General features: G+C 37.1%; 1 protein-coding gene across 3 annotated transcripts; it reads right to left on the bottom strand.

Moving 5' to 3' along the window:
* Positions 1-26,254, bottom strand: LOC117329549 (putative leucine-rich repeat-containing protein DDB_G0290503). Of its 3 annotated transcripts, XM_033887543.1 has the most exons (17): positions 25,930-26,254; positions 25,034-25,270; positions 22,370-22,513; positions 21,501-21,557; positions 18,777-18,857; positions 18,410-18,465; positions 17,843-17,947; positions 17,464-17,553; positions 16,919-16,993; positions 15,561-15,647; positions 14,372-14,485; positions 12,963-13,049; positions 11,671-11,775; positions 10,653-10,851; positions 9,763-9,849; positions 3,422-3,538; positions 1-2,467 (listed from the first exon to the last, which is right to left on the bottom strand). In XM_033887543.1, exons 1-17 carry the CDS (start codon positions 25,942-25,944, stop codon positions 2,099-2,101), a joined length of 2,025 nt encoding a protein of 674 aa, XP_033743434.1. In that variant the 5' UTR covers positions 25,945-26,254; the 3' UTR covers positions 1-2,098. The 3 variants fall into 3 exon arrangements, with proteins under 3 accessions (XP_033743434.1, XP_033743436.1, XP_033743435.1); XM_033887545.1 differs by lacking the exon at positions 15,561-15,647; XM_033887544.1 differs by lacking the exon at positions 18,777-18,857.
* Positions 26,255-27,271: the final 1,017 nt, after the last annotated feature.

Raw genomic sequence — 27,271 nt, 5'->3', positions numbered from 1 at the left:
TCTATGTAGGATTCTTTATTGATAAAGCCTTACATTAAGTTCATCAGGAAATCTATACATCACATAATAAAGGTTCTGATATACACAGTGCATCAAGAATGTAATATGACAAGAAATTTCATACATGAATATCTCACAGGGTATAAGCCCATGCTCGAGAATAAGCCCACCCCCTACAAACCCCACCCCTGTTCCTTTCACATTTTTCACTGCATACTAGAACCATATTTGGGGATATGCCTATCCCCTATTTTTGAATGCATAATTATTTTTTAGTAAAAAAATTCTATCGTCTGCCATCTTGGAAAGGATTTGCCTAACTGAAATTACCATTAATGTAGGAATGCTTTTGAACAGAAATCTAATTAAAGAATTAAGAACTTAACTCCATTAACAAACAAAGAGTTTTCGAAGGTTCTCTAACCAGGGCCTGATATTTGGCTTATTTTCATCTCAAAATCATGTCTGATATACAAAGTGGTTATAAATACATTTGGCTACACAAACTCAGCCTTGTGAAATGAGATGTGTGATGAAAAACCATAGAAATGTACATACAAAGAGGTCCGTGGGCATTAACAGTCATCTGACTCTATCGATGTTTGTACTATTGTAGTAAACATACCCAGTACCAAGTATAGTGATACTGTTAGCCATATCAGTCATCTTTTTCTTTGGACGACTCGAAAAATACCACGTAACAACTCTTGATCAGGACCATCTCAGGATCATTTCAGGTAAGTTAGATCTGAATCACACTCATTGAACTTGAGAAGAAGTTTAAAATAAGTGTTCAGGGAAAACCATGATTGCACAATCATGTTACAAAATGTTTGCAAAGGCTGCCATGTGAAGGTTTTGACGAAACCAAAAAAAAAAAAAAAATGTTTGTTGGCTCCACTCCTTAACATCCCTATCAAATTTCAGATCAATGGCACTCAGTGACCTGGAGAAGAATTTTGAAATGTGTTTTTAAGATGGCTGCCATGGTGGCCATCTTGGATTTTGGCCAACCCTAAAATAACAATACTTGGTCAGGATCATTTCAGGTAAGTCAGAGCTGAATCCCACTGGTGGAACTTGAGAAGTTGGTAATATGAAAAGTTTGGTACATATGGCACATAACAACTAATGAAGCACAATGGTTATAGGTCATCCTGATCCTTCAGGTCAGATGACCAAATAAATGTACATGTACAATGTATATAGAAATATAATATTCAGATTAAAATATACAAAAAATTTGCTGTAAAGTTCAAATTAAAATACATGTATATACAAAAATATATTTATTGTATTTGCAACTTTTCAGTTATTTAAATAGATATCAGTAATAATAATTGATGTCATGTGAATATAGGAGTGTATTAAAAGATTATGGTATAAGTTTCGTTTTAGGTGTTTAACCTCCTCAACACATCTAGAGTCATAAGAAGACAGATGGTATAATTTGAAATTTATAAATATTTAACAGATATAAATGTTAAGGTATTGTGATAAACATGATGGTTCAAAATATCTCGGGGGTACATTTTTGGAAGTTTTATAAAAAATCAAACTTACTACCCAACAAGAGGCCCATTGGCCTTAACTGTCATCTTACCCTAGTACTATTGTAGTATACATACTCAGAAGTAAGCATAGTGGTACTGTTAGCCATAGTGGCCATCTTGGTTATCTGACCAACCCAGAAATAAAAACTCTTAGTCAAGACTTATTCAGGAGCCTTTCAGGCAAGTTTTAGCTAAACCTCCGGCCAAGATGGATCTTGAAATGAAGTGCAGACTGCCACTGGTAGAAAGTGTGAAACCATGCACCTTGGAGGTTATGTGGACGACACGCTCTAATTGACTGGGGTATCACAGCCCCATCTACAAGAAAATGATTCATTTATGAGTATTGTACAATTGCAATATTGGTGTTTCTTTTATTGAAATCATACCAATCAACCTCTAATGCTTCCATTCATTCCGAAAATTATTTTGAGATGATCTATTTGTAAAATCATTATTGTATAATAATTAATTCTAGTCTTCATTCAAACAAACTCTGATGTCCATGATCATCCTAAGAATCCTTGTTCAATGACTTAAACAGTCTACACATGTACGTAATCATCCTGGTTGGAGAAGTTACGTTGTCGCATTTGCTGGTCGGCCGGTGGTGGATGGGCGCCATCATCCTTGAACTGTGATGTACATTGAACTACACCCTTGGACAAAAGCGCACCATCGTCGCTAAGCAACAAAGCTGGCCAGATGACATAGTCAACGTATTCTCCACTCTTGGTGTATTTCCGAACGATGTTTAAATCAACTTTGGAAAAGGGAGGAAAGTCCGAAACAATTTCCAGAGGTGGATCCTGAATACATGCCAACCAGGAAACCTCGAGGCATTTATCCAAGTATAACGAGATCTCCTTATTTGTCCACTGGACAAAATCTCTCCCCTTGTCCGTCTTGTATGTCTGGATATATAAAATTAAATATTAGCAGAGAACTACTTAGCATGGTTTTATTTAACCATTGAATACCCATCTGATTGTATCTATTGGCAATATGAATGCATTCCATAATTGTATTCACATATCAGAGTTTGTTTTCATAATTTTCTAATTCTATATATCATTTGAATTTCTTTGTTGTTTATTTATTTACTTGAATAAGCAATTTTCCTGAAAATCATAATCAGCTAAATGATTGGTGTAATGCGTTTAACAGTCAAGTCAACATGCAAACCTACGTTAACCTAAGTGAGCATGGAACCAAAATGACGTCATATACCGGTAATTGATATTCTCGACATGTATATGTGATCTACGAGAGTCCAGTAAATATAATCCAGATAAACACTTTATGTTGTGGTTTGATAAAACACCAACTTTCCATATACACGTCTGTGATAAAAATAATTGTGAAAGGAAATATATATATATGTACAGTGTATGTATTTCTGTCAAACATTATTATAACACTATAACTACAGTTCTTTTCCTGTTTCCTAGAATATTTTATGCAAATTAGGTTTATAAGTTGTTTTGTTGGGTGGTGAAGGGCTAACAGACACTCCCCTTTTCCCTTGGTGACCAGGCCTCACTTTCATCAAGGTTCAGTTAACGCAAGGAAATTCTTTAAACTAGAAATTTTCCATAGGAGAGCATTATAGGACTTTAGAAAAAGTTTTTCCTTATTTTCCAATAATGCTTTCCTATGGAAATTTATGTAAAGGATATTTCCTTATGTTAACGGAACCTTGATGAAATCAGGACCAAGGTTCAATTTCCTATTCTGATGTGTCACTTTTTTGTGAAAAGGAGTCACAAGCCTAACAAATGTGAAGTTGAAGTACATACCTAACATAAATAAAATTTGAAGTTGAATACATACCTGACATAAATAAAATTTGAAGCTGAAGTACATACCTGCCTGATCGCTTTAAGCGATTGTTGAAATGCTACTTTTCTTAGTTCTACAACTTTCTGAGTGATCATCTGTCTAACCATCTGTACTGCACCTCCGGCAGGTCCCAAGTCTTTGTCCTTACCAAACAGATGTTTATTTCCTTCAATTGTATTATATCCCAGTACATATAATGTAATATGTTAATATCAGAGCAATTTTGGCAGAAACCCATTAAATATAAAACCATATGCAAAGAATGGACCGACGTTTTCATTGTAGGTCAAAGATGAAAATGTAGGTCAGAGTTACCTACATTTGATACCTGATACACTGCCACACCAGATTGACCTAAGCCCCAAGCATGAAGTTCCAGTGACGAGTAGTACAGGAAATAATGCATAAACATTTATTTCTTTGATGTAGGTCAAATGTAGGTCAATGTGACATAATTCTCTTACATGACACACCTCTTCACCTGGGTGAACTAATGCTCCAAGTATGAAGACAACTTATAGTGAAGCAGTTGGAGCCTGGACAAGATAAGCTATTGGAGCCTGGACAAGATATGGAGTTGGAGCCTGGACAAGATAAGGAGTTGGAGCCCAGACAAGATAAGGAGTTGGAGCTCAGACAAGATTAGGAGTTGGAGCCCAGACAAGATAAGGAGTTGGAGCCCAGACAAGATAAGGAGTTGGAGCCCAGACAAGATAAGGAGTTGGAGCCTGGACAAGATAAGGAGTTGGAGCCCAGACAAGATAAGGAGTTGGAGCCCGGACAAGATAAGGAGTTGGAGCCCGGACAAGATAAGGAGTAGGAGCCCGGACAAGATAAGGGGTTGGAGCCCAGACAAGATAAGGAGTTGGAGCCCGGACAAGATAAGGAGTTGGAGCCTGGACAAGATAAGGAGTAGGAGCCCGGACAAGATAAGGGGTTGGAGCCTGGACAAGATAAGGAGTAGGAGCCCGGACAAGATAAGGAGTTGGAGCTCAGACAAGATAAGGAGTTGGAGCCCAGACAAGATAAGGGGTTGGAGCCCAGCAAGATAAGGAGTTGGAGCCTGGACAAGATATGGGGTTGGAGCCTGGACAAGATATGGGGTTGGAGCCTGGACAAGATAAGGAGTTGGAGCCCAGACAAGATAAGGAATAGGAGCCCGGACAAGATAAGGAGTTGGAGCCTGGACAAGATATGGGGTTGGAGCCTGGACAAGATATGGGGTTGGAGCCTGGACAAGATAAGGAGTTGGAGCCCAGACAAGATAAGGAGTTGGAGCCTCGACAAGATAAGGAGTTGGAGCCCAGACAAGATAAGGAGTTGGAGCCCAGACAAGATAAGGAATAGGAGCCCGGACAAGATAAGGAGTTGGAGCCCAGACAAGATAAGGAATAGGAGCTCAGACAAGATAAGGAGTTGGAGCCTGGACAAGATAAGGAGTTGGAGCCCAGACAAGATAAGGAATAGGAGCCCGGACAAGATAAGGAGTTGGAGCCCGGACAAGATAAGGAGTTGGAGCCCAGACAAGAAAAGGAGTTGGAGCCCAGACAAGATGAGGAGTTGGAGCCCAGACAAGATAAGGAGTTGGAGCCCAGACAAGATAAGGAGTTGGAGCCCAGACAAGATTAGGAGTTGGAGCCCAGACAAGATAAGGAGTTGGAGCCCAGACAAGATAAGGAGTTGGAGCCTGGACAAGATAAGGAGTTGGAGCCCAGACAAAATAAGGAGTTGAGCCCAGACAAGATAAGGGGTTAGATCCCAGACAAGATAAGGAGTTGGAGCCTGGACAAGATAAGGAGTTGGAGCCTGGACAAGATAAGGAGTTGGAGCCAGGACAAGATATGGAGTTGGAGCCTGGACAAGATAAGGAGTTGGAGCCCGGACAAGATAAGGAGTTGGAGCTCAGACAAGATTAGGAGTTGGAGCCCGGACAAGATAAGGAGTTGGAGCCCAGACAAGATAAGGGGTTGGATCACCTACCAGATAAGGAGTTGGAGCCTGGACAGGATAGGGAGTTGGAGCCTGGACAAGATATGGAGTTGGAGCCTGGACAAGATAAGGAGTAGGAGCCCGGACAAGATAAGGAGTTGGAGTCCGGACAAGATAAGGAGTTGGAGCCTGGACAAGATAAGGAATTGGAGCCCTGACAAGATAAGGAGTTGGAGCCAGGACAAGATAAGGAGTTGGAGCCCAGACAAGAAAAGGAGTTGGAGCCTGGACAAGATAAGGAGTTGGAGCCTGGACAAGATAAGGAGTTGGAGCCCAGACAAGATAAGGAGTTAGACCCGGAAAAGATAAGGAGTTGGAGCCTGGACAACATAAGGAGTTGGAGCCCAGACAAGATAAGGAGTTGGAGCCCAGACAAGAAAAGGAGTTAGACCCGGAAAAGATAAGGAGTTGGAGCCCAGACAAGATAAGGAGTTGGAGCCTGGACAAGATAAGGAGTTGGAGCCCAGACAAGATAAGGAGTTGGAGCCCAGACAAGATAAGGAGTTGGAGCCCTGACAAGATAAGGAGTTGGAGCCCAGACAAGATAAGGAGTTGGAGCCTGGACAAGATAAGGAGTTGAGCCCAGACAAGATAATGAGTTGGAGCCTGGACAACATAAGGAGTTGGAGCCTGGACAACATAAGGAGTTGGAGCCAGGACAAGATAAGGAGTTAGAGCCCAGACAAGATAAGGAGTTAGACCCAGACAAGATAAGGAGTTGGAGCCCAGACAAGATAAGGAGTTGGAGCCTGGACAACATAAGGAGTTGGAGCCTGGACAACATAAGGAGTTGGAGCCAGGACAAGATAAGGAGTTAGAGCCCAGACAAGATAAGGAGTTAGACCCAGACAAGATAAGGAGTTGGAGCCTGGACAACATAAGGAGTTGGAGCCTGGACAAGATTAGGAGTTGGAGCCAGGACAAGATAAGGAGTTGGAGCCCAGACAAGAAAAGGAGTTGGAGCCTGGACAAGATAAGGAGTTGGAGCCCAGACAAGATAAGGAGTCGGAGCCTGGACAAGATATGGAGTTGGAGCCTGGACAAGATATGGGGTTGGAGCCTGGACAAGATAAGGAGTTGGAGCCTGGACAACATAAGGAGTTGGAGCCCAGACAACATAAGGAGTTGGAGCCCGGAAAAGATAAGGAGTTGGAGCCCGGACAAGATAAGGAATAGGAGCCCGGACAAGATAAGGAGTTGGAGCCTGGACAAGATATGGGGTTGGAGCCTGGACAAGATATGGGGTTGGAGCCTGGACAAGATAAGGAGTTGGAGCCCAGACAAGATTAGGAGTTGGAGCCCAGACAAGATAAGGAGTTGGAGCCCAGACAAAATAAGGAGTTGAGCCCAGACAAGATTAGGAGTTAGACCCAGACAAGATAAATTGTGAAAGGATGGAAGTATGGACAAACCGATGTTTGGGAGGAGGGAATGAACTACAAATCTATAAACAATGCTTTATGTGTGCAATGTTAGATTATCTGAAAACAACCATACTGTTATGATTCAGTGGATAAATCTCTGATATATGGTTTTAAAACATATTCTCAAACATATCAATAATAATCAATGGCTTTTAGATTTGCTCATTTATTGATTCCGAAAATGGATAATGGGTTCAGTCTACCGGTGTAGCATGGTATTTTGAATCATGGTGAAATGACCCCGGGGTCAAAATACCATTATGGTGAAATGACCCCAGGGTCAAAATACCATTATGGTGAAATGACCCCCCCTCATGGTAGAATGACCCCCCCCCTTCCAAAAAAAAAAAACAACTTGTTTTTCATATATCATTTAACATATTTTTTAATGAAAGCTATATTGTATCAGATAAGTGATTTTGATGCAAGTGCAGGGGGGGGGGGGGGGTGTCACTTAAAGTGACACCCCCCCCCCCCCCCCCCCCCCTCCCCCGCTCATTCCCTTCCACTACTTTTACAATACTTTGATATACCTATTTCACCAAACTTTTATAACAAGTTTACTTCACAAAAAAAAAAGTATACACAATATTAGATTTTGGTAGATCATTGCAAAAGCTGGGGAAGTTGGAGGTCAGTTTACCATGACCATAATGAAACAAGATATTTTTACATTTTTTTTGATAAACCTCAATTCTTTAACCTATACATTATAACAAAACAAAACAAAATTTATCTCAGGTAAGTTTTTGATGTGATCATGTACATGTAAGGAGAAAGGGGGGGGGGGGGGGTCACTTTACCATGGCCATGGTAAAGTGACCCCCCCTACCCCGCTCATTCCCTTCCACTACTTTTACAATACTTTGATATATCTTTTTTACCTAAATTTTATAACAAGTTTACTTCACAAAAAATAAAGTATTCACAATATTAGATTCTGGTAGATCATTGCAAAAGCTGGGGCAGGTTTGGGTCACTTTACCATGACCGTAATGAAATACTTTTTTAAAAAACCTCAATTCCTTAAACTATACATTAAAACAAAACTAAATTAATCTCAGATAAGTTTTTGATGTGATCATGTAAGGGGGAGGAAGGGGGGGGGGGGGGGGGGGGGGTGTCACTTTACCATGGCCATTTTTGTGATTGACTTTTTTTTCACAAAATATTTAAAAAAAAAAAAACTCAATTCCTTAAACTATCCATCATAACAAAACAAGATTTGTCTAAGAAAAGTTTTTGATGTGATCATGTAGGTGTGATATATGGTAGTGTAATAAGTAAAATTGATCAATATATGTATATTAATCAATTTTACTTACTACGCTACTATATCCATAATGAAATAAAATATTTTACCCTTTTTTCTTAATAAACCTTAATTCCTTAATCTATACATTATAACAAATCTAAATTGGCCTGAGATAATTGATATTGATGTGAGTTATGTAAGGAAGGGGGGTCGCTTTCCCCCACTCCTCACATGACTCACATTAACATCACTTGTTGTTGTTATAATGTCAACATCCAAACATTTTGTAGATGCTTTATGTTCTCACATATAGATTGATTAATTAATTGAAATAAATTAATGAACATTTTGGTTAAATAAGTATTATTCTATACATCAGATCATGAAGTATCAACAGAATTGTATTGGGGTAGATCATTTCAAGTTGTGGCAGGTCTATACATTAACAGCAACATGATTTGGATTGGCTTTGGTAAAGTGACCCCCTCCCCCTCCATCAAGAAATAGTTTTTTGCTAAATCTTTTAGTAGTTTACTTCAATTGATTAACTGAATTAATTTTTAATTTAAAAAATAAAAACCAACACAATATAAAATATTGTTAACTTTGTAGGTGTGTGTGGAGGGGCGGGAGGGGGGGGGAGGGTCACTTTACGATGGCCATGGTAAAATGACCCCCCCTCCCTCTTCCCCCTCATTACAAGACTCACATTAAATTCACTGATAACGATTCAATTCAATTTTTTAAAATGTATAGATTAATGAATTGAGGTTTATTGGAAAATATTAAGTGAAAACAATTAAATCCACAAAAAAATATTTTCACTATAATCATGGTAAAGTGACTCCCGTCCCCAAACCTCTCTACATAACTCTCATCAAAATCACCTACCCCAAGACCAATTTTCTTGACTTTATTTATGTATATTTTAATGAATGGAAGTAAAAGAAATTAAATATTGTTAACTTAGAAGGTGTGTATGGAGGGGCGGGAGGGGGTCACTTTACCATAGTCATGGTAAAGTGACCCCCCCCCCCCCCTCCCCCAAGCAAAGCATAAACGACTCATCAAAGTCAGACCAATTTTGTTGTTGTTGAAATTTATAGAATTTTTTATTGATGTATACTGATAAAGGTTTTGTGAAAATAAGTCACTTACCATTACCAAAATTAATGATAAAAAAGCTTTATTTCTCCATTGATGTTCTCCATCAACTATTCACCTATATTTCACTCTATAGTCAACCTACCCATCGAAATTTGTTCTGTTTATAATGATACAATATTGTTTTAATGAAAATATGTTAAATGATATATGAAAATCATGTTTTTAGTGACTCTAATATGGGGGGGGGGGGGTCACTTTACCATAGGGGGGGTCATTTTACCATAATGGTATTTTGACCCCGGGGTCAATTTATCATGGGGGTCAAAATACCATACTACACCGGTATACAAACTTAATTGTTTTAATCTGGATACAATGACTCCTGAAAGTTTATTTCAAGGAAATGAATGAATTCGATGACTGGGGTTAAGCAAGTGGATTATTTTTTTGCTGATCATCCTGGTTTGCATTCAAAAAAATGTTTCTTTTGATTTTTATGATTAATTTGAGTTGAATACACATTTGAACTATGTGAGAAGTGATTTCATTATAACTTTAAGGAAAACAGTCACGTAAAATTGATCAAACTCACCTTTTGGTCAAAAGATGGAGAACAAGCAATCATGAAAAGGTAATCATACTGTTGTCTGCCAACAGCCTTGCAGTATTGAAAACAGCTCTGAAATCAGGAAAATGAGATGTCATCCACACCTTTGATGATTGGGACACAAACTACATGTAATTATCTAAATATTGAGTATCTACAGTGTCTATTTCTTTACCTACAATATTCCCTAAATAATTAAAATTTACAAATGAACAAAAGTATTTTTCTTTCACATCTAGACTAAAAGACAGACACCTGGGCCCGGTTGTTCAAAGGGTGTTTCAGCTAATCACAGTTTAACAACAAATTAATTAATATTAAAATGTTGATAAAATAATTTCTGGTAAAACTTATTTGACAAAATTTTCTGAAACTATACCACCTACCAGTACCAGTCTCTTCATACTTGCTGATTTTGAAGAATATTCACACATATGATTTGAAGTAAAAGAGAAATGAGATTTTCACTAATCAAGTGATTAAGCTAATCACCTTTTGAACAACTGGGCCCAAGTGCTTCAGTTATTTACTGAATTATATATTTGATATATCATCAAGCAATTCTACATCATATTTCATGCCAAACAATTTTGAAATGCCAGAAAAATTTGCCTACATCATATCTTGACACCTCCAACATAAAACTACATGTATGACCATATACCCAATTTCCTTATGATAACATTTGCATGATGTGACCCAAATTCTACCTCTATTACATCATGTAATACTCTGACAATGTTAGAGGTTCATCACAGTGAGAAAATTTTGACAGGCGTCAAAATCGTCACTTTGATGTCAGATAGTAAAACAGCTCACCAGCTGTCTTTTGTTATAAAAGTAATACATGTACTAAGGAGGATGTCAACATTTACCTCTAACATATTAAGAAGGATGGCCACTGCTTTCTTATGATCCTGACCATTTGAGGTGAGATACTCATATGAGTCAGTCCATTCATTGTCGTACAGTTCGGAGTACTTCTCCGCAATCTTCTGGGGCCGGTTCATATCACTCAAATCTGTGATGTCAGGATTATTGTCAGACAGTTTCGCGCTTGCTAAAGTACTCAATCTAAAAAAATCAAGAATACATTCTTGTATTTATGTAATTATACATTCTGAGGAATTCTGTAACATAAATTGATATCCTGGTCTCGTTCTTATGCCCAACAATGTGTTAGCAATGTGCATTCGTGCCGTCGTGTCATAGCCCACTCCAAATACCAGTGATGTATCTTGACATGCCCCCCCCCCCCCCCCCCCCCAATGGATTTGGTTCATATTTGTCCCATAGTATCATCAGATCATGTTTTGATCACATTTTGATGGTCATTGGTCATGCCTCATGCCAGGTTTTAAACAAAGGTCACCAGTCCTTTGACCACCTCTGCACGAGACACATCAACGTTATGTTTCACTAATTACAATTTTTTTTCAATATTGGAACAACTGGACCCTGCATAATTAAAATGGTTTCATATGGGAGATCCACTACCTTGAGAATGTGACAGAAAAATCTCCAACCTTGGGATCATATTCGTGACTTTTTAACTATTGACAAAACCTTGGGTTATAGACAACCAAGAATTTCACCCCTCTGGTTGGATATTTCTCAGTCATACAGTCCTCAAGTTAAATGAAGATTCTAATAGTCGCCATAAACGATTAACTTTTATGTCTTGCAGTGGTTAATTCTTGGGCTCACCTTAGTTTAAACTTGACCCCACAGGAGAATTGATTCAGTAAACAGAGCTTAAGATTGCCCTCTTCAATCATGATTGACGTAAATTGGGGGTTATCTTATATGATAGCGATGTGAAAAAGATCTTATATTTAATTACGGTAATTTAAACATCATGACTACATGTCTGTTTATCGAGTAGCAACTTGCCTTCTTAATGCGTCTGCCTTTTCCTCCTCCAGGCGTTGGATTTCTTTATCTCTGGATAAAAGTTTATTTTGAGCATCATTCTGCAATTTTTTGTACTCTTCATGACTGAAACAATAAATCAAATTTGGGAATTCAATTAAAACTGTGATATGTGTAAGATTTTACTGAAATCATATCAACAAGAAACATATCAATATTTGTTCCCTTGGTAACAGATAGATAGCAAAAATAAAATCTCTCCAATAGCAAAAAGGCACAAGTAGGCCAACTAATATGTAGACTCGCTTGACAACACCCCATTCAGGAACTTTCTAAATCGTACAAATGGTATTAAACACACAAATATTTATTAACTTGGTATCAAATTTTCAGTAGATTATCATCGTGTTCTAAAACTAAACATAATTTCACAGTGATGTATGACATTAATATAAACTCCAACTATACTCCTGTATAAAACCTGCTTTACAAACGGAGAAGTGCATAAATACCTTATCATTCACTCTTAGATTCGCATTATTAAACCTGAGATGCTCTACACATAACTTGGAGATAGAAACGGGTAGGAAAAATAATACTCCTCGGAATGAAAGAACTTGTAAGATATGTAATATGAAGGAGGTAGGGGATGAATTGCACTTTATGCTGAAATGTCCCATACTGAAAGACATTAGAGTTAACTTTTTGCCGTCGTGGTGTTATACAAGTCCAACAATGTCAAACCTCGTCAAAATACTGCGTTCGGAGAATGCCACTATGATAAAGAATATTGCTATCTATATCAAAAAAGCAAACGATGTAAGAATAGAGATGCTAAATAGCTAAGTGAACATTTTATTTAAATACAATATGTACTACATGTGTGATACTACTATTCAAATTACAAGTTATACATATGTATTATGTTATACATTATTATTATATAACTAATATGATATATGATATGAATGTTAATATACTTGAATACACAAGTGATACATAACATGTAAAATTATACTGCGCCCTGATGCTGGGTGTTTACTTATCTATATGTCTATCTATGACGATGCCAATTAACTAATTAATGTTGTAATGGTACTATGGGCTGGAGGCCTTTTTTGTACAATAAATATTATTATTATTATTATTATTATTATTATAATATAAACTCCTCGGCAAAGGAACCTGGCAAAAACTCCAAACCCGCTGTCCATATTTGTTATATTTTTAATACAAATATATGGACTGTAGATTAGCTCTTCAGTACTGTGGTACACGTTACCTGTTCCATTGTAGCCTTAAATCATATATACCTTCTGCTTATTTCTCTCTCAGTGTGGATATCTTTATTTTTCATATCCATGTGTAATTGTCCACATTCTCCTTCCAATTCTTCCACCCTGAGAAAAAGAAACAAAAAATACATTTAAAAAGTAAGCCAAATTAACCAGTACATATTTAATAGGTTGCTGGTTGTCAAGCTTTTCCAGGCCGTGGTTCATAGTTTTCACAGGAATAATCTGACAAGAAGCTGTTTTTTTATTACAACAATTGCAAAACAAGTTATCAACTTATATCAATCCCTCTTGTTGACCTGGATGGAAGCATTTGAGTGCTGCTATTACTGTGGGAGGAAACCAGCATACCAGGAGAAAATCATTGTGGTCAGGCATGCGACCCAATGACTTTACACATCGGATCAGGGATTCAATCTCCGGCCACCCAAGTGAAAGGCAAGCACGTTACCAATGGACCATATAACCATTTTTTTTCATTGAATAAAATTAAAGACTAAGTAATTACTCTCAATGTGATTATTAAATATGGTTTTGTGTTAATTACAGTGAATACTTGAGTCCTCCCACGTACTAAAATATCCCTCAGTTCAGTTTGTTTTTGTTTAACGTCCTATTAACAGCCAGGGTCATTTAAGGACGTGCCTGGTTTTGGAGGTGGAGGAGAGCTGGAGTACACAGAGAAAAACCACCGGCCTACAGTCAGTACCTGGCAACTGTCCCACGTAGGTTTCGAACTCATAACCCAGAGGTGGAGGGAGAGTGATAATGTGTCTGGACACTCAGATTACACGGAATAATTTAATGGATGGTAATTTTGAATTAGATAAACCAGATTGATACCATATTCTGTCAGTTAATCAATACCTGAAATGTTATTACATGTATACATAACAGTATTATCTGATTAATTGATGGTTATCACATGACTTTGAAATATATTCCATCCTCTGATTTTGTTTCCTAGGTGGTATACACATACTTTCATTATTTAGGATTGTTCTTTCATAAACTACCACAGTCAACCAGTTAATTGTTCTTTCTTATTGAAATTATTTTTAAAGTAAATGAAAGAAATGTTTTGTGCATCAATACAGATCATGGTAACTTTTATCTTTCTAATAAATTAAATGGAAATGGAAAAGAATAGAATACTTCATTACAAGCAAGAAGAAACACATTTTGTTGGTTTCCCTTTCTTAGCATCCCCACCAAGACCAATGGTACCAGTAGAACTGGTGGAGAAGAATTTCCAATCAACCTAAAAATACTTGGTCAGAACCATCTCAAGATCATATCTAGCCAGTTAGAACTCAGTCCCACTGGTGGAACTTAAGAAGTAGTTTGAAATGAAACAAGTTTACAAACAGTAGACGCAATGACGGATGAAGCACAATGAGTTGATCTAGAGGTATCAAAGTGATTACCTGTTTGACGTTTTCTCTTGGTGTAATTTCAGGTTGTTAATCTCCTGGGTTTTCTGCATATTCTCACGAGTAAGTTGCTCACATTCCATTCGGAGGGCCTCTAATTTTTTGTCGCTGTTGTAAAAATAAGAAAACTGTGATACACAAACTGTCATTACTGTATGACTTTATGTAACCTTTAATTGTTTTGATTGGCTGTTTACCATCTTACATATACAAGGAAGGTGCAAGGTGATCAAATATGTGATGTTTAAGAAATATCCTCCCAGTTCTTTTCAAGAAATAGGGATAACAAGCTTTTACCGTCGAGATCCAAGATATGGCCAACTGTCAGCCATTTTCTTTTCCTTATCAGACTCAAAATTGAATGCACACAACTAGGTCCCCAGGGGAACTTATATTGTGAAATATTCATTCAATACTTCTCGAGAAATAGTGATTACAAGAATTGTGTACGGATACATAATTGATCACAGATATAGGGCAATTTTGACCATATAGACAGCAAAAGGCAAACTATGGCAGGTGATAAATAGTAACAGTGACTTTGTCTTTGACCTTGGCACCCTGAAAAACAAACTCATTTGAGTAAGTCTATACTTGACCTAGAATGCTGACAAATATTTTCTATAAATAGTAAGTGACCTTGTTTTTGACCTTGGCATCCTGAAACATTTGACGAACATTGAAACTTTAATAGATATCTATTTTCAAATGAAGTTCCTAGAGTGCCGACAAAAGGTGAAACGCACCCATGGGGATAACACATACAAGTACCGTAATTCATTCTAATCTAAATCTAAATAGAGTTTACATCAGACAACAAAAGGTGGATAATAACACTGTTGTTTTATAGTACTGTGTCAGAATTACCTCAATATGTAGTAATTTAATATAATGTTACAGCTTTTCAGGCAAACAGCATATTACATGTTAGTGCAATATGTTATTTTTGCCTCCAAACCCTGTTATTTATTACACTATAAATACCATAGTATTGTAGTCAAAGGATCAAATCATCCAGCCTAAACTGAAAGATTCCATTCACAGTTAAAATTAATCTGACAGGTATAAGAAGAAAAAAGATATGCACAAAATGCAAAGTTTCGACTCTTGGCGTAAAATCATGATATTGTACACATATACTATTACATACATATCTCGTTCCTTATGTTATACTATTACATACATATCTCGTTCCTTATGTTCCACAAATGTTTGGTTTTCTCCAACAGAACTTTGGTGTTCCTGCTCATGATATGGGATAGGTGAGGATCTACAAAAAAGTCCATATGACATGGTTACCAGGGAAACCATATTATTGGTATTACAGCTCTGATAACAGGTTAGGCAGGTTTTTGGTGTTATGACACTGATAACAGGGAAGGTATTGTTGTTATGACACTGATAACAGGGTAGGTATTGTTGTTATGACACTGATAACAGGGTAGGTATTGGTGTTATGACACTGATAACAGGGTAGGTATTGGTGTTATGACACTGATATCATGGTAGGTATGTTACTGGTGTTATGACACTGATATCATGGTAGGTATGTTATTGGTGTTATGACACTGATAACAGGGTAGGTATGTTACTGCTGTTATGACACTGATAACAGTGTAGGTATGTTACTGGTGTTATGACACTGATAACAGGGTAGGTATTGGTGTTATGACACTGATAACAGGGTAGGTATGTTACTGGTGTTATGACACTGATAACAGGGTAGGTATTGGTGTTATGACACTGATATCAGGGAAGGTATTGTTGTTATGACACTGATATCATGGTAGGTATGTTACTGCTGTTATGACACTGATAACAGCATAGGTATGTTACTGGTGTTATGACACTGATAACAGGGTAGGTATTGGTGTTATGACACTGATAACAGGGTAGGTATGTTACTGGTGTTATGACACTGATAACAGGGTAGGTATTGGTGTTATGACACTGATAACAGGGTAGGTATTGGTGTTATGACACTGATAAAAGGGTAGGTATTGGTGTTATGACACTGATAACAGGGTAGGTATGTTACTGGTGTTATGACACTGATAACAGGGAAGGTATGTTATTGGTGTTATGACATTGATAACAGGGTAGGTATGTTATTGGTGTTATGACACTGATAACAGGGTAGATGTGTTATTGGTGTTATGACACTGATAACAGGGTAGGTATGTTATTGGTGTTATGACACTGATAACAGCGTAGGTATGTTATTGTTGTTATGACACTGATAACAGGGTAGGTATGTTACTGGTGTTATGACACTGATAACAGGGTAGGTATGTTATTAGTGTCATGACACTGATAACAGGGTAGGTATGTTACTGGTGTTATGACACTGATAACAGGGTAAGTATGTTACTGGTGTCATGACACTGATAACAGGGTAGGTATGTTACTGGTGTCATGACACTGATGACAGGACAGATGTGTTATTGGTGTTATGACACTGATAACAGGGTAGGTATGTTATTGGTATATGACACTGATGACAGGATATCGGTATGTGATAAATTGACAATATTACAGTACCTTCTCACAAACACGCTATCCATTTGTTGACCACCAACATCAGTTTGTCTCCATGTATTTCCTCCGTATCCTCTTCTACATGACACATACAGTAAAATAATAATTTACTATATCGTAATATTTGTTATAATTCATTGCAATATAAAATTAAGTGTTCAGAATTTACTTACTGATTTCAGCATTGTATGAACTTTTTTGAAATGTTCTAAAAGTAAAGAATTTGAGAGATAAAAACACTTTCTATAAACGATATAACAATGACCTTTACATTGACACTCTTACCGCAATGACAAAAGCTGTTGAGGATTAACCACCCAATCAGTGCCTGGTATAAGTTACCATAACATTATCATACTTGATGCCCAAAATTGTATGATCTTTATTGGTTTGATGTAAATTTGAGATTTTCAGCACTTCTCATAGCTCTCAATGCTACATATGTACATGTACATGTTCTTTAGCTACTGTACGATTTGAGAAAGACTATTGTTTGTCTACAGTAGAGACTACACACAACATTAAGCGACCAAAGGGAATCAAATTACCTTGTGAGTTCCAGGTTCTCTCTATGCCATCCTTCTTTCTCCTTCTCTAAATTCTCAACTTTCTTTTTTAATTCGGCCATATCATTTCCCCTGTCATTATAATAGCATTTTACAATTATAATGAGAATACATCAAAAGAATAATGAATTATTATTACACTATCATATCAAAATCAAAATCAAACTTTAATACTAACTTTCACACTAGAGGTGGGGGTTAATTTGAGGATAGATACGGTACTAAACTTTCACATTAGAGGAGGGGTTTATATGAGGATAAATACAGTACTAAACTTTCACATTAGAGGAGGGGTTTATATGAGGATAAATACAGTAATCTATGTAATATACATATAATCCTTTATTCAGTTTATACATACATATCCTGTCGGAGTTGTTCTACGGCTATCATTGTCCTGCTTTTAGGGTCCTCGCTCTTTGTCGGAATCTCCAAGTGATGTTGTCCTTCCAAAAACTTCAGTTTGCTACAGTCATTCAGAAATACAATTATACTACTTTTTATCTGTTTATGATTTAAAAGGAAAAGTACACAAATATCATGAACAATACTCTGAACAGCTGTATTTAATTAAACACATGTACCTAAAAGTCTAGAATTCTATCAATTTTAGTGAAAAATATTCCAAATAGCTTTAAATTTTTCTTTGAAATGAGATAATGATTTAATGTTACTCACTTCTTAAAGATTTTCAAAACTTAAGATAATGTAAAATAAGATTCCTAAGAGTATGTGGTTTTTTTCAACTCAACTTCTGATTAAAAGACTGATATTATTCTAAAATAATGTACAAGTATGATACAAAATATAGTGATTATTTATGGGTCACCCCCCCCCCCCCCCCCCCCCCCCAAAAAAAAAGATACAAATACTCAAATAGGGTACTGATTTCTATAAAATTTTCTTGTTCCCTCCTGACGATTTTTACCTGGTAGGTTCTGTCGTGTCCATGGGAATCTCTTCCAAATGATGTTTATCTTCCCTCTTTCAAAACAAAATATTTCAATATTAAAATCATACTGCATGTCTCCAGTCTCTGTTTGTGCTGTTTATATTCTACTTAATTCTACTTCAAATTACTTCAAATTGTTAAGAGTCAATGTACATGCAGAAAATTTAATACTTGACATTTTTTCAATGATTTTGTCCACATGTTAATGCTTTTTTCTTGCTGTATCAATATTTCTGATGACCCAACTAGTGATCTAACCCCGAAAACCTAACTTTCTATCAAATAATAAAGAAATTAGAGAAATTCCCCGCAGATGGCTCAGCAGCATGCAGTTAGTATTTACCAGGGTGACATACTCCCCCTCCAGGGAAGAACTCATCCTTGAGTTTTTCATGGATTTAATGGTGATGATTTTGGAGCATGGCTGAGGTGATGAAATGAATATGAAAATAAAACAATTAAAGACTGAGGTGATGAAATGAATATCAAAATAAAACAATTAAAGAGTGTTTAAACACACTCAAATGTTGCCAATAAGTTGGTTCAGGCTTATCATTATTACAGAAATCTTAATTGTGCAGCAATATAGCTGTAATATAGTATGACATTAACGAGCAGGTTAGTGAGGCAAGTAGCATCAATCTGGCACTATAGCAATACCAATATTTTGAAAACTTGCAGGTTTTGTGCCAGAAACTTTACTTTATAAGTCTGTCTACAGAAATGGTGCCATAGATTATACAAGAACAACTCTAAACAGCAAATCATTGAGTTTACCACAATATCACTGCAACAAGACAGAAAATGTGGGTATTCCCATGATCCTTTGTAAAAACAACAAGATGCCCATGGGGCTTGTATCGCTCACCTGGTTGGATTAGACCAAATGTCAAAATAATGTTCATATTCAATTTGTTTTATTTGTAAATCTCTAACAATGCTATATATGGTTATAGTGTGGGAATCCGCACTGCTTTAAAGATTAATAAAGTCCAGACTCTCTAAGGTCTGAAAGACCTCAAGAATTGTTTTTAGAACATGCATTCATCACTTTATGACTAGTAGCGGTTTAAAGGAATTACCTCTATTTCCCCTATTGGGCCCCGCCCCTTTGGCCCCTCGGGGGTCAGAGTCACCATTTATTCAAAATCTGTTCCCCTTCCCCCAAGGATGTTTCTGACAAAATTGGGTTCAAATCCATAACTTTATGACTAGTAGCAATTTAAAGGAATCACCTCTATTTCCCCTATTGGGCCCCACCCCTTTGGCCCCTTTGGGGTCAGAGTCACCATTTATTCAAAATCTGTTCCCCTTCCCCCAAGGATGTTTCTGACTACATTGGGTTCAAATCCATTCATAACTTAATAACTAGTAGCAATTTAAAGGAATTACCTCTATTTCCCCTATTGGGCCCCGCCCCTTTGGCCCCTCGGGGGTCAGAGTCACCATTTATTCAAAATCTGTTCCCCTTCCCCCAAGGATGTTTCTGACAAAATTGGGTTCAAATCCATTCATAACTTTATGACTAGTAGCGATTTAAAGGAATTACCTCTATTTCCCCTATTGGGCCCCACCCCTTTGGCCCCTTTGGGGTCAGAGTCACCATTTATTCAAAATCTGTTCCCCTTCCCCCAAGGATGTTTCTGACAAAATTGGGTTCAAATCCATTCATAACTTCATGACTAGTAGCGATTTAAAGGAATCACCTCTATTTCCCCTATTGGGCCCCACCCCTTTGGCCCCTTTGGGGTCAGAGTCACCATTTATTCAAAATCTGTTCCCCTTCCCCCAAGGATGTTTCTGACTACATTGGGTTCAAATCCATTCATAACTTAATAACTAGTAGCGATTTAAAGGAATTACCTCTATTTCCCCTATTGGGCCCCGCCCCTTTGGCCCCTCGGGGGTCAGAGCCACCATTTATGCAAAATCTGTTCCCCTTTCCCCAAGGGTGTCTCTGACCAAATTTGGTTCAAATCAATTCATAACTTTATGACTAGTAGCGATTTAAAGGAATTACCTCTATTTCCCCTATTGGGCCCCACCCCTTTGGCCCCTCGGGGGGGTCAGAGTCACCATTTATGCAAAATCTGTTCCCCTTCTGCCAAGGATGTTTCTGGCCAAATTTGGTCAAAATCCAATAAAAACTTTTTTTACTAGTAGCGATTTGAAGCAAATCTTGATGGACGACGGACGACGTACAGACGACAGACGACGGACGCTGCGCCATGACATAAGCTCACCGGACCTTCGGTCCAGGTTAGCTAAAAATGGTTGACTTCAAACAGCCAATTTGGTTATTAATGGCTGCTGCTGAAGGAGAAGAGTTAAGGAAGCCTATTCAGTCATAAATGGATGATGTGAGAAAAACATTCTTGGATTTTGCAATTTGCATTTTAATTCAAAGCCACAATACATCAGCATTCTTTAAGCTTGCATCACAGGACTATATTATTTGCAATTTGATGCTAGAGGAAATAGAAAAGATTCATAACTGAATAAAATGGGATATTTTGACCTCAAATTATTCAATATATAATTATATATTACTTGTCTGCAACAATAAGGAATTGAAGTAATTGCTTTATCTAGATTTTTCTTAGTATTTGTCAAAAACAGCTAGCCCATATGTGCAGCAAACCCATATGTGCAACTATCATGAAGCTTTCATGCCACAGAGTGGATGGCATCTGTGCATAAAAAAAGCCGCAATATGGCAGTTTTTATGCCAAAAAGTAAGCGGCTTTAGTGTCACAAAGTCAGCAGCAAACTTTGAGCAGCAAAGTGAACTACACACAAATCAGACTAGAGCTGCAATATTGCTGCGGTGGCTGCCAGAGGCTGTTCATTTCTGTAAGTGAGGCCAAACAGATTCCTCTAGAAACAAGGCTTCATTAGAACTAGTAAGGTATTTTTTTCTAACACATGATAAATTGATTCAAAGGTGAAACAAATTTGCAATATGCACATGTGCATCATCTTAAATTAACATTATACATGTTGATGTATTTCATCAATGTATTTCAATGGGTCACATTCAACAATAAAACAAACAAATAATGATCACCATATCATGAGTTTTCTTCTGATGAGAGGAACCAGAATGCAGAGCCATATACCATTCCTACAAAACAGAAAACACTTAATTAATAAAACAAGGAAAATAAATTGCGAAAGGTTACTTCTTGGCATATGTACATTATATTTACAATTATACTGGGTATTGGTCTGGATGATTTGAAATATCTTTGCACTTTAATATAATACCAGCGGCAAAAGATAGATATATCATTCACCCCTAGCAGTACACTGTGTAACAGGAGAGGAAAAATGCAGTGTCCAGACTAGGACACAAACTCGGGACCTCCGAACTCTAGATTGACGCTTGTAACCATTTGAGCGTAACCTGGCCTCCGATGTTCAGCCCAGTGTAGTTATGCTAATTTCCTCCCTCCTTCAACAAAGTCTTACACCCCGAAGACACAAGACCCTATACCAACTCTGTGGGTATTTAGGTGGATGTTATAGGTAACAGGAGAGGAAAAATGCAGCGACTAGACCAAGACTTGAATCGGTGACCTCTGAACTATAGATGGATGCTCTAATCATTTGGGCTTCTGTGCCATTGGCGTTCAGCCCACTCCAGTATTATGCTACAACTGTATATCAAAGCAAATCAATAGATAGTAAGAATCATATTCAGACTGAACAGGTATAGATACTTTTATACAGTTCATAATCTATTTAGATCATTCCTGTTTACCAATACATACATACCATGCTTAATTTTAATCTAATAAGAAAAACATATCTTGACCTCTGCTCCCATGTCATGATCAGCTATGATACAAAATGGGAGAACAGATCAAGAAATTTAATTACATTGGATTTATTCTCTATCAATTTTATAGTATCTTTCAAAATATATTTTCGTACCTTGGCCTCCTTCCAGATTGTTTTATCTGGTAACTGTCCATACAAATCCACCATTAACAGCCTACATTTCTGGTATACATCGGCTGCCTCAGACGAAGTTGTGATGTTTGATAATCCTTTTTCCTCATCATTGATACACCAAACCTGTAATAAAACCTTTGTCTCTTTATTTGATGTGTCATCATATACCGTCTTTGTCCTAATTTATTCTAAAAGTTTTATGAAACAGAATATACCTTATAACAGAAAACCCAAGGCTGTGGAAATAGTAAAATATTCGGTTATAAAAAATGTTCAGGATGAAGATACCTATTCATGATCATTTATTTAGATTAAATATCATTGAAATAAACTGTATTAAGCTTAGACAATGTGGTGAAGACTTCTGTCAAGTGACTAATTTTGCTAAAGAAAATTGAACACAAAAAGTAGCAAAACTTTTTCACATAAATTATTACTTTTTAACACAATTTTGACACTTAGTCAAAAGTTTATTTTCTTGGGAAAAAAAGGTAGGGGTGCCCTTATAAATTAGGTCATATATGGTAATATTAGTCTTATTTTTTAAAACTTCCATAGCAATATATTCAAAATAGCTATATCTTGGGTATTTCTGTGTTTTCAATCATTCTCAAAATTATACTAGCAAAACTAGAGACCAATGAATTCCTAATATGTTTTGAGAAAGTTCCTTCCAGTACTTCTTGAGAAACAATGATAACATGAAAATTGTTGTAAAAATGTAAACTTTATCTATTTCACAACAATTGCCATTTTTAACAAGTTATATCAACTTATATTAATCACACTTGTTGGCACAGATGGAAGCGTGTGATGGTCATAGTGTGGGAGGAAACTGGATTATCCACAGAAAACCCACTCGGAGGGGCAGGTGACTCTATACCTTAATTTTCATGTTTGATCTGGGAATCGAACCCCAGTCGCATAGGTGAAAAGCACCTGTTACCACCCCAGTCGCATAGGTGAAAAGCACCTGTTACCACTGTTTCACTCGACCACCCCACATGAAATTGTTCCAGGATGGACAACAGACGACAGACAAAAAGGGCAGCAAAAAGGTTCATAGGACCTGTACTGACTCACTTTAATTATTTTACTAGTACTGTACGTCTTCTATGAAAATGAAAATGGATCAAGGTCAAATTTATTCTAAAATGACACATTGATTTGAATTGCTGGCCTGTTTATATCAAACTTTAAGACTTTTCAAATTTGATTTTGTCAGGTGGTGGCTGTGGGACCCAAATTAAGACACTTTCTATTCAGCTATTGGTAATTAGGACTGTCAAATTTAATCTGATATAACTAAGGGATTTTGGTTTTAGCAACAAATATTTTGATGATTTAAGCCATCCGACAGGTTTGACCATAGAAATAGATCAAGGTCATTCATTTTAGCCAAATTAAAAGCACTTCGTCCTAGTGTAACAGGGGAAAGAAAAAAATGCAACAACCAGACCAGGGCTCGAAACCCTGGGGACTTCCAAAACCTAGACAGATGCTCTAACAAATTAAGCTGCCCTCAGACCACCCGCCATCAGCCCTGTTTAGTTCTGCTTCATTCCTCCCTCCTTCAACAATTTAAATCTTCGACCCTGAAGACACACATGACACCCAATACCTCATACACCGGTATTAAGTTGGGTGCCACATGTAACAGGAAGGGGGAAAAGCGATGACTAGACTGTGACTGAAACCAGGAACCTGTACAGAACTCCGGGCAGGTAATGTATAGCCATTTGAGCTACCTGGCCAGTCTGGCACTCAGCCAAGTCCATCTCCACAACACCAGCATGCCCCTAATATCCATTTTTTGAGAACATATTAATCTGTTCTAAATTGTACCTGTCCATGGCTAATACTTTATGTCATTCTACGCTTGAACATTACCAGGTAGCCATGATCAGGGTCGCATACAAATTATATGTACTCCAATTCTTGCAATAGTCATTAGATTTAACATTGACCAACAATTATAATAAACTCACAGTCACTCTCAGAATGTTAAGTTTTGTAACAACCAGATGCACATTGTCATTTGTCCAACTTACATAACATCTTTAATACAGAATTTTTATATTGATAGATTATTGGTGCAGTCATATATCATTGTTGGAATATCTTTGATCTTAAGTACCTATCTGTAACAGGAGAGGAAAAAATGTAGCAGCCCGTGGCAGACCGGGGTTCGAACCCGGGACCCTCCAAACTCTAGACGGACCGAACTCTAGATGGACACTCTACCACTGAGCTACCTGGTCGCCGATGATCCACCCAGTCCAGTTCCACTACATTCCTCCCTTCTTTTTTCAAGTCTTCGCCCCCGAAGACCAAAAGTTCGGATATCCCCTTGCTAAGCATACTCCTAAAGCTTTAAACAAGGGTAGGCAAGCTCGCCAATTATGTAACAGGAGAGGAGAAAATTATCGCGGCCAGACCGGGGTTTGAACCCGGGACCCTCCGAATTCTAGACAGACCGAACTCTAGATGGACACTCTACCACTGAGCTACCTGGTCGCCGATGATCCACCCAGTCCAGTTTCGCTACATATCTATAGATAGCTTGTACTAAATGATATCACACTGACAATTTGCTTGGCGCCAACCTGATAACCTAAATTCAAATTTATTTAACATTTTTACCTCAAACTGCTCCCAATCTCTCAGTGACAAAGGCTCATTATGTAGGCTTCGGAGATGTGTGCATATGCCATCAAATACATTCTTTCTAGCTTCATTTAGATTTTGGAGTTCCTCCAAACCAGTAAAACTACTTGAGTGGTTGGCTTTGAATGAAGCACTCTTTTTGCCACCAGAATAACTTAAAGATCTAGAAAACTTGCTCCTTTTCAAGCTACTATCTGTATCCTCTTTGGAATCCTATTAAAGAGAAATTTAATTTACAATGTATTCAGTTTTGTACATGTAGTAATGAGTATTTATAAGTACATGTATAGCCTGAGTTTTCTCTAGCCCTGTCACCATGTCTGGTGTAGGGAGTTTTCTCTGGCACTGTCACCATGTCTTGTGTAGGGACCCTACACCAGACATGGTGACAGGGCCAGAGAAAACTGAGGCTGAATAAAAGTAGTATCATCTGATGCTGACATTAATAGCATTCAGGAATCTAATTCAATATTTGTGCATTTTAAGATTTAACCCTTTTTCTTCTTAGGGAATATTTTCTATAGATAAAACGAATTTAACTAGATGAAAACATATTATGCGAACACACAATCCAAAATCTTTTTCACTGAAATAATGAAACTGACGCTGTGTTAAGATAGCGTTTGTGACATGAATTTTAACTGAATAATATTTTTGTTGATTATTTATTAAGTAACATAGTTATTTGAAGATTTATAAATAATACTTATACATCATTAATTGCCAAACAACTGTTTTCCACTGAACTTGTTTACATCCGCATGTTAAATATATGGATAACGAAAGTGGTACATACACAAACATTAAAACGCTAACTTGTCATAATATTGCATATATGTAATTTTGTCTAATAATGTTAAAGCGTTACTCACGTTTAGTGCTGCCATGGGTTTTACAATGAAGCCTGTAACTTTCTCTAAATAACGGTGATCATGATATCTACGATAAGACCAGCTCAGTTGCGCAGTCTGTAAAACTTCCCTGTTTCTGGAAAACAAATAGGCCTAATGTGCTGTTTGAATTCGTTTACGCGGACAGACTGCTTCATCTGTTTTTAAGTGAATATAAATATCTTGACGAACATCTCATGTTACTACAGGCTTTTAAAATCTTTGATAATGTTCGTCTGAAAACAAAACAACAAAACAGCAGGTCCGTCCTTACAGGTCCAACCGTTAAGCCTTCAGTCAGCTCGCGATAAACGATGGTGGTAGAGAATTTGTGTATCCCGAGCCGAGCCCGAGCTGAAGACCCGAGCCCGAGCTTTGGATATTTTCGTTTTTCTCCTTATATATTTATCGCACATTTAAAGTTATTAACTGAAATATCAAATTACAAAAATCATAGTATAGTGTAGTACTCTAGAGCTTATGTATCATTTAGAGGGTTATATTCATGAGTTAGCTATAGGTCCCGATCTTAGGTGTGTTTTAGGTATTCAGGAGTTATTGAATGAGTTTAATTTAGTGCTTTAAATAGAGTCTGACGAGAAGTTGTACATGTCTTACGACACAACATTTCAAGTAGGGGATTTTTATGTTTCTGCTTTAGTATTTAGGCATGTCTTATTTCAGGGTAATAAAACCATCCCAGTAGCTTTTTTCATTCACGATAAGAAATCAACTAAGATTCACGAATTTTTTTGGCGGTCTATTAAATCACTAATTCCAAACTTATCGAAGGGTAATCATGTTATGGTAGTAGACAGAGAATTCGCCATTAGAAATTCTTTAGAGGAAGTTTTTCCAAATATCAAGTTGGTTTTTTGTTGGAATCATATTCGTAGAGATATTAGGTTTTGGTTGAATCAACATAAGGGGAGTAGTGATATATCTATTTACATGGAAGATATTCTTCAACTTTTGAGATGTGATAGTGAAAGTGATTTTTTTACTATGCTAGATAAGGTCTCTGAGAAATGGAGCGAACCTTTTGTAGACTATTTCAATTCTAGTGTTAAGGGAGATATAGTGAAATATTCAGGTTGGTAGGTACTATCGGAGCTAGGTGTAGGTAACAAGTATATGGTTATTACAAATAACATTGTGGAGGGGACTAATAGCTAATAGCTCTAAATCTTTAAATAATTGGAAAGAATTACCGTTAGATAGTACAGTTTTGTCTTTTTATTATCTCCAGAATTACTATTGTAACGAAATCAAGAGGGGGTTAATAGGAGTAGGTCCATTCAAACTTAAAGCTATACATAAGAGC

Source organism: Pecten maximus, chromosome 6 (genome assembly GCF_902652985.1).
Source record: "Pecten maximus chromosome 6, xPecMax1.1, whole genome shotgun sequence".
NCBI lineage: Eukaryota > Metazoa > Mollusca > Bivalvia > Pectinida > Pectinidae > Pecten > Pecten maximus.
Note: the sequence above shows the minus strand (reverse complement) of the source record. Positions and strands in the feature narration are given on the sequence as shown.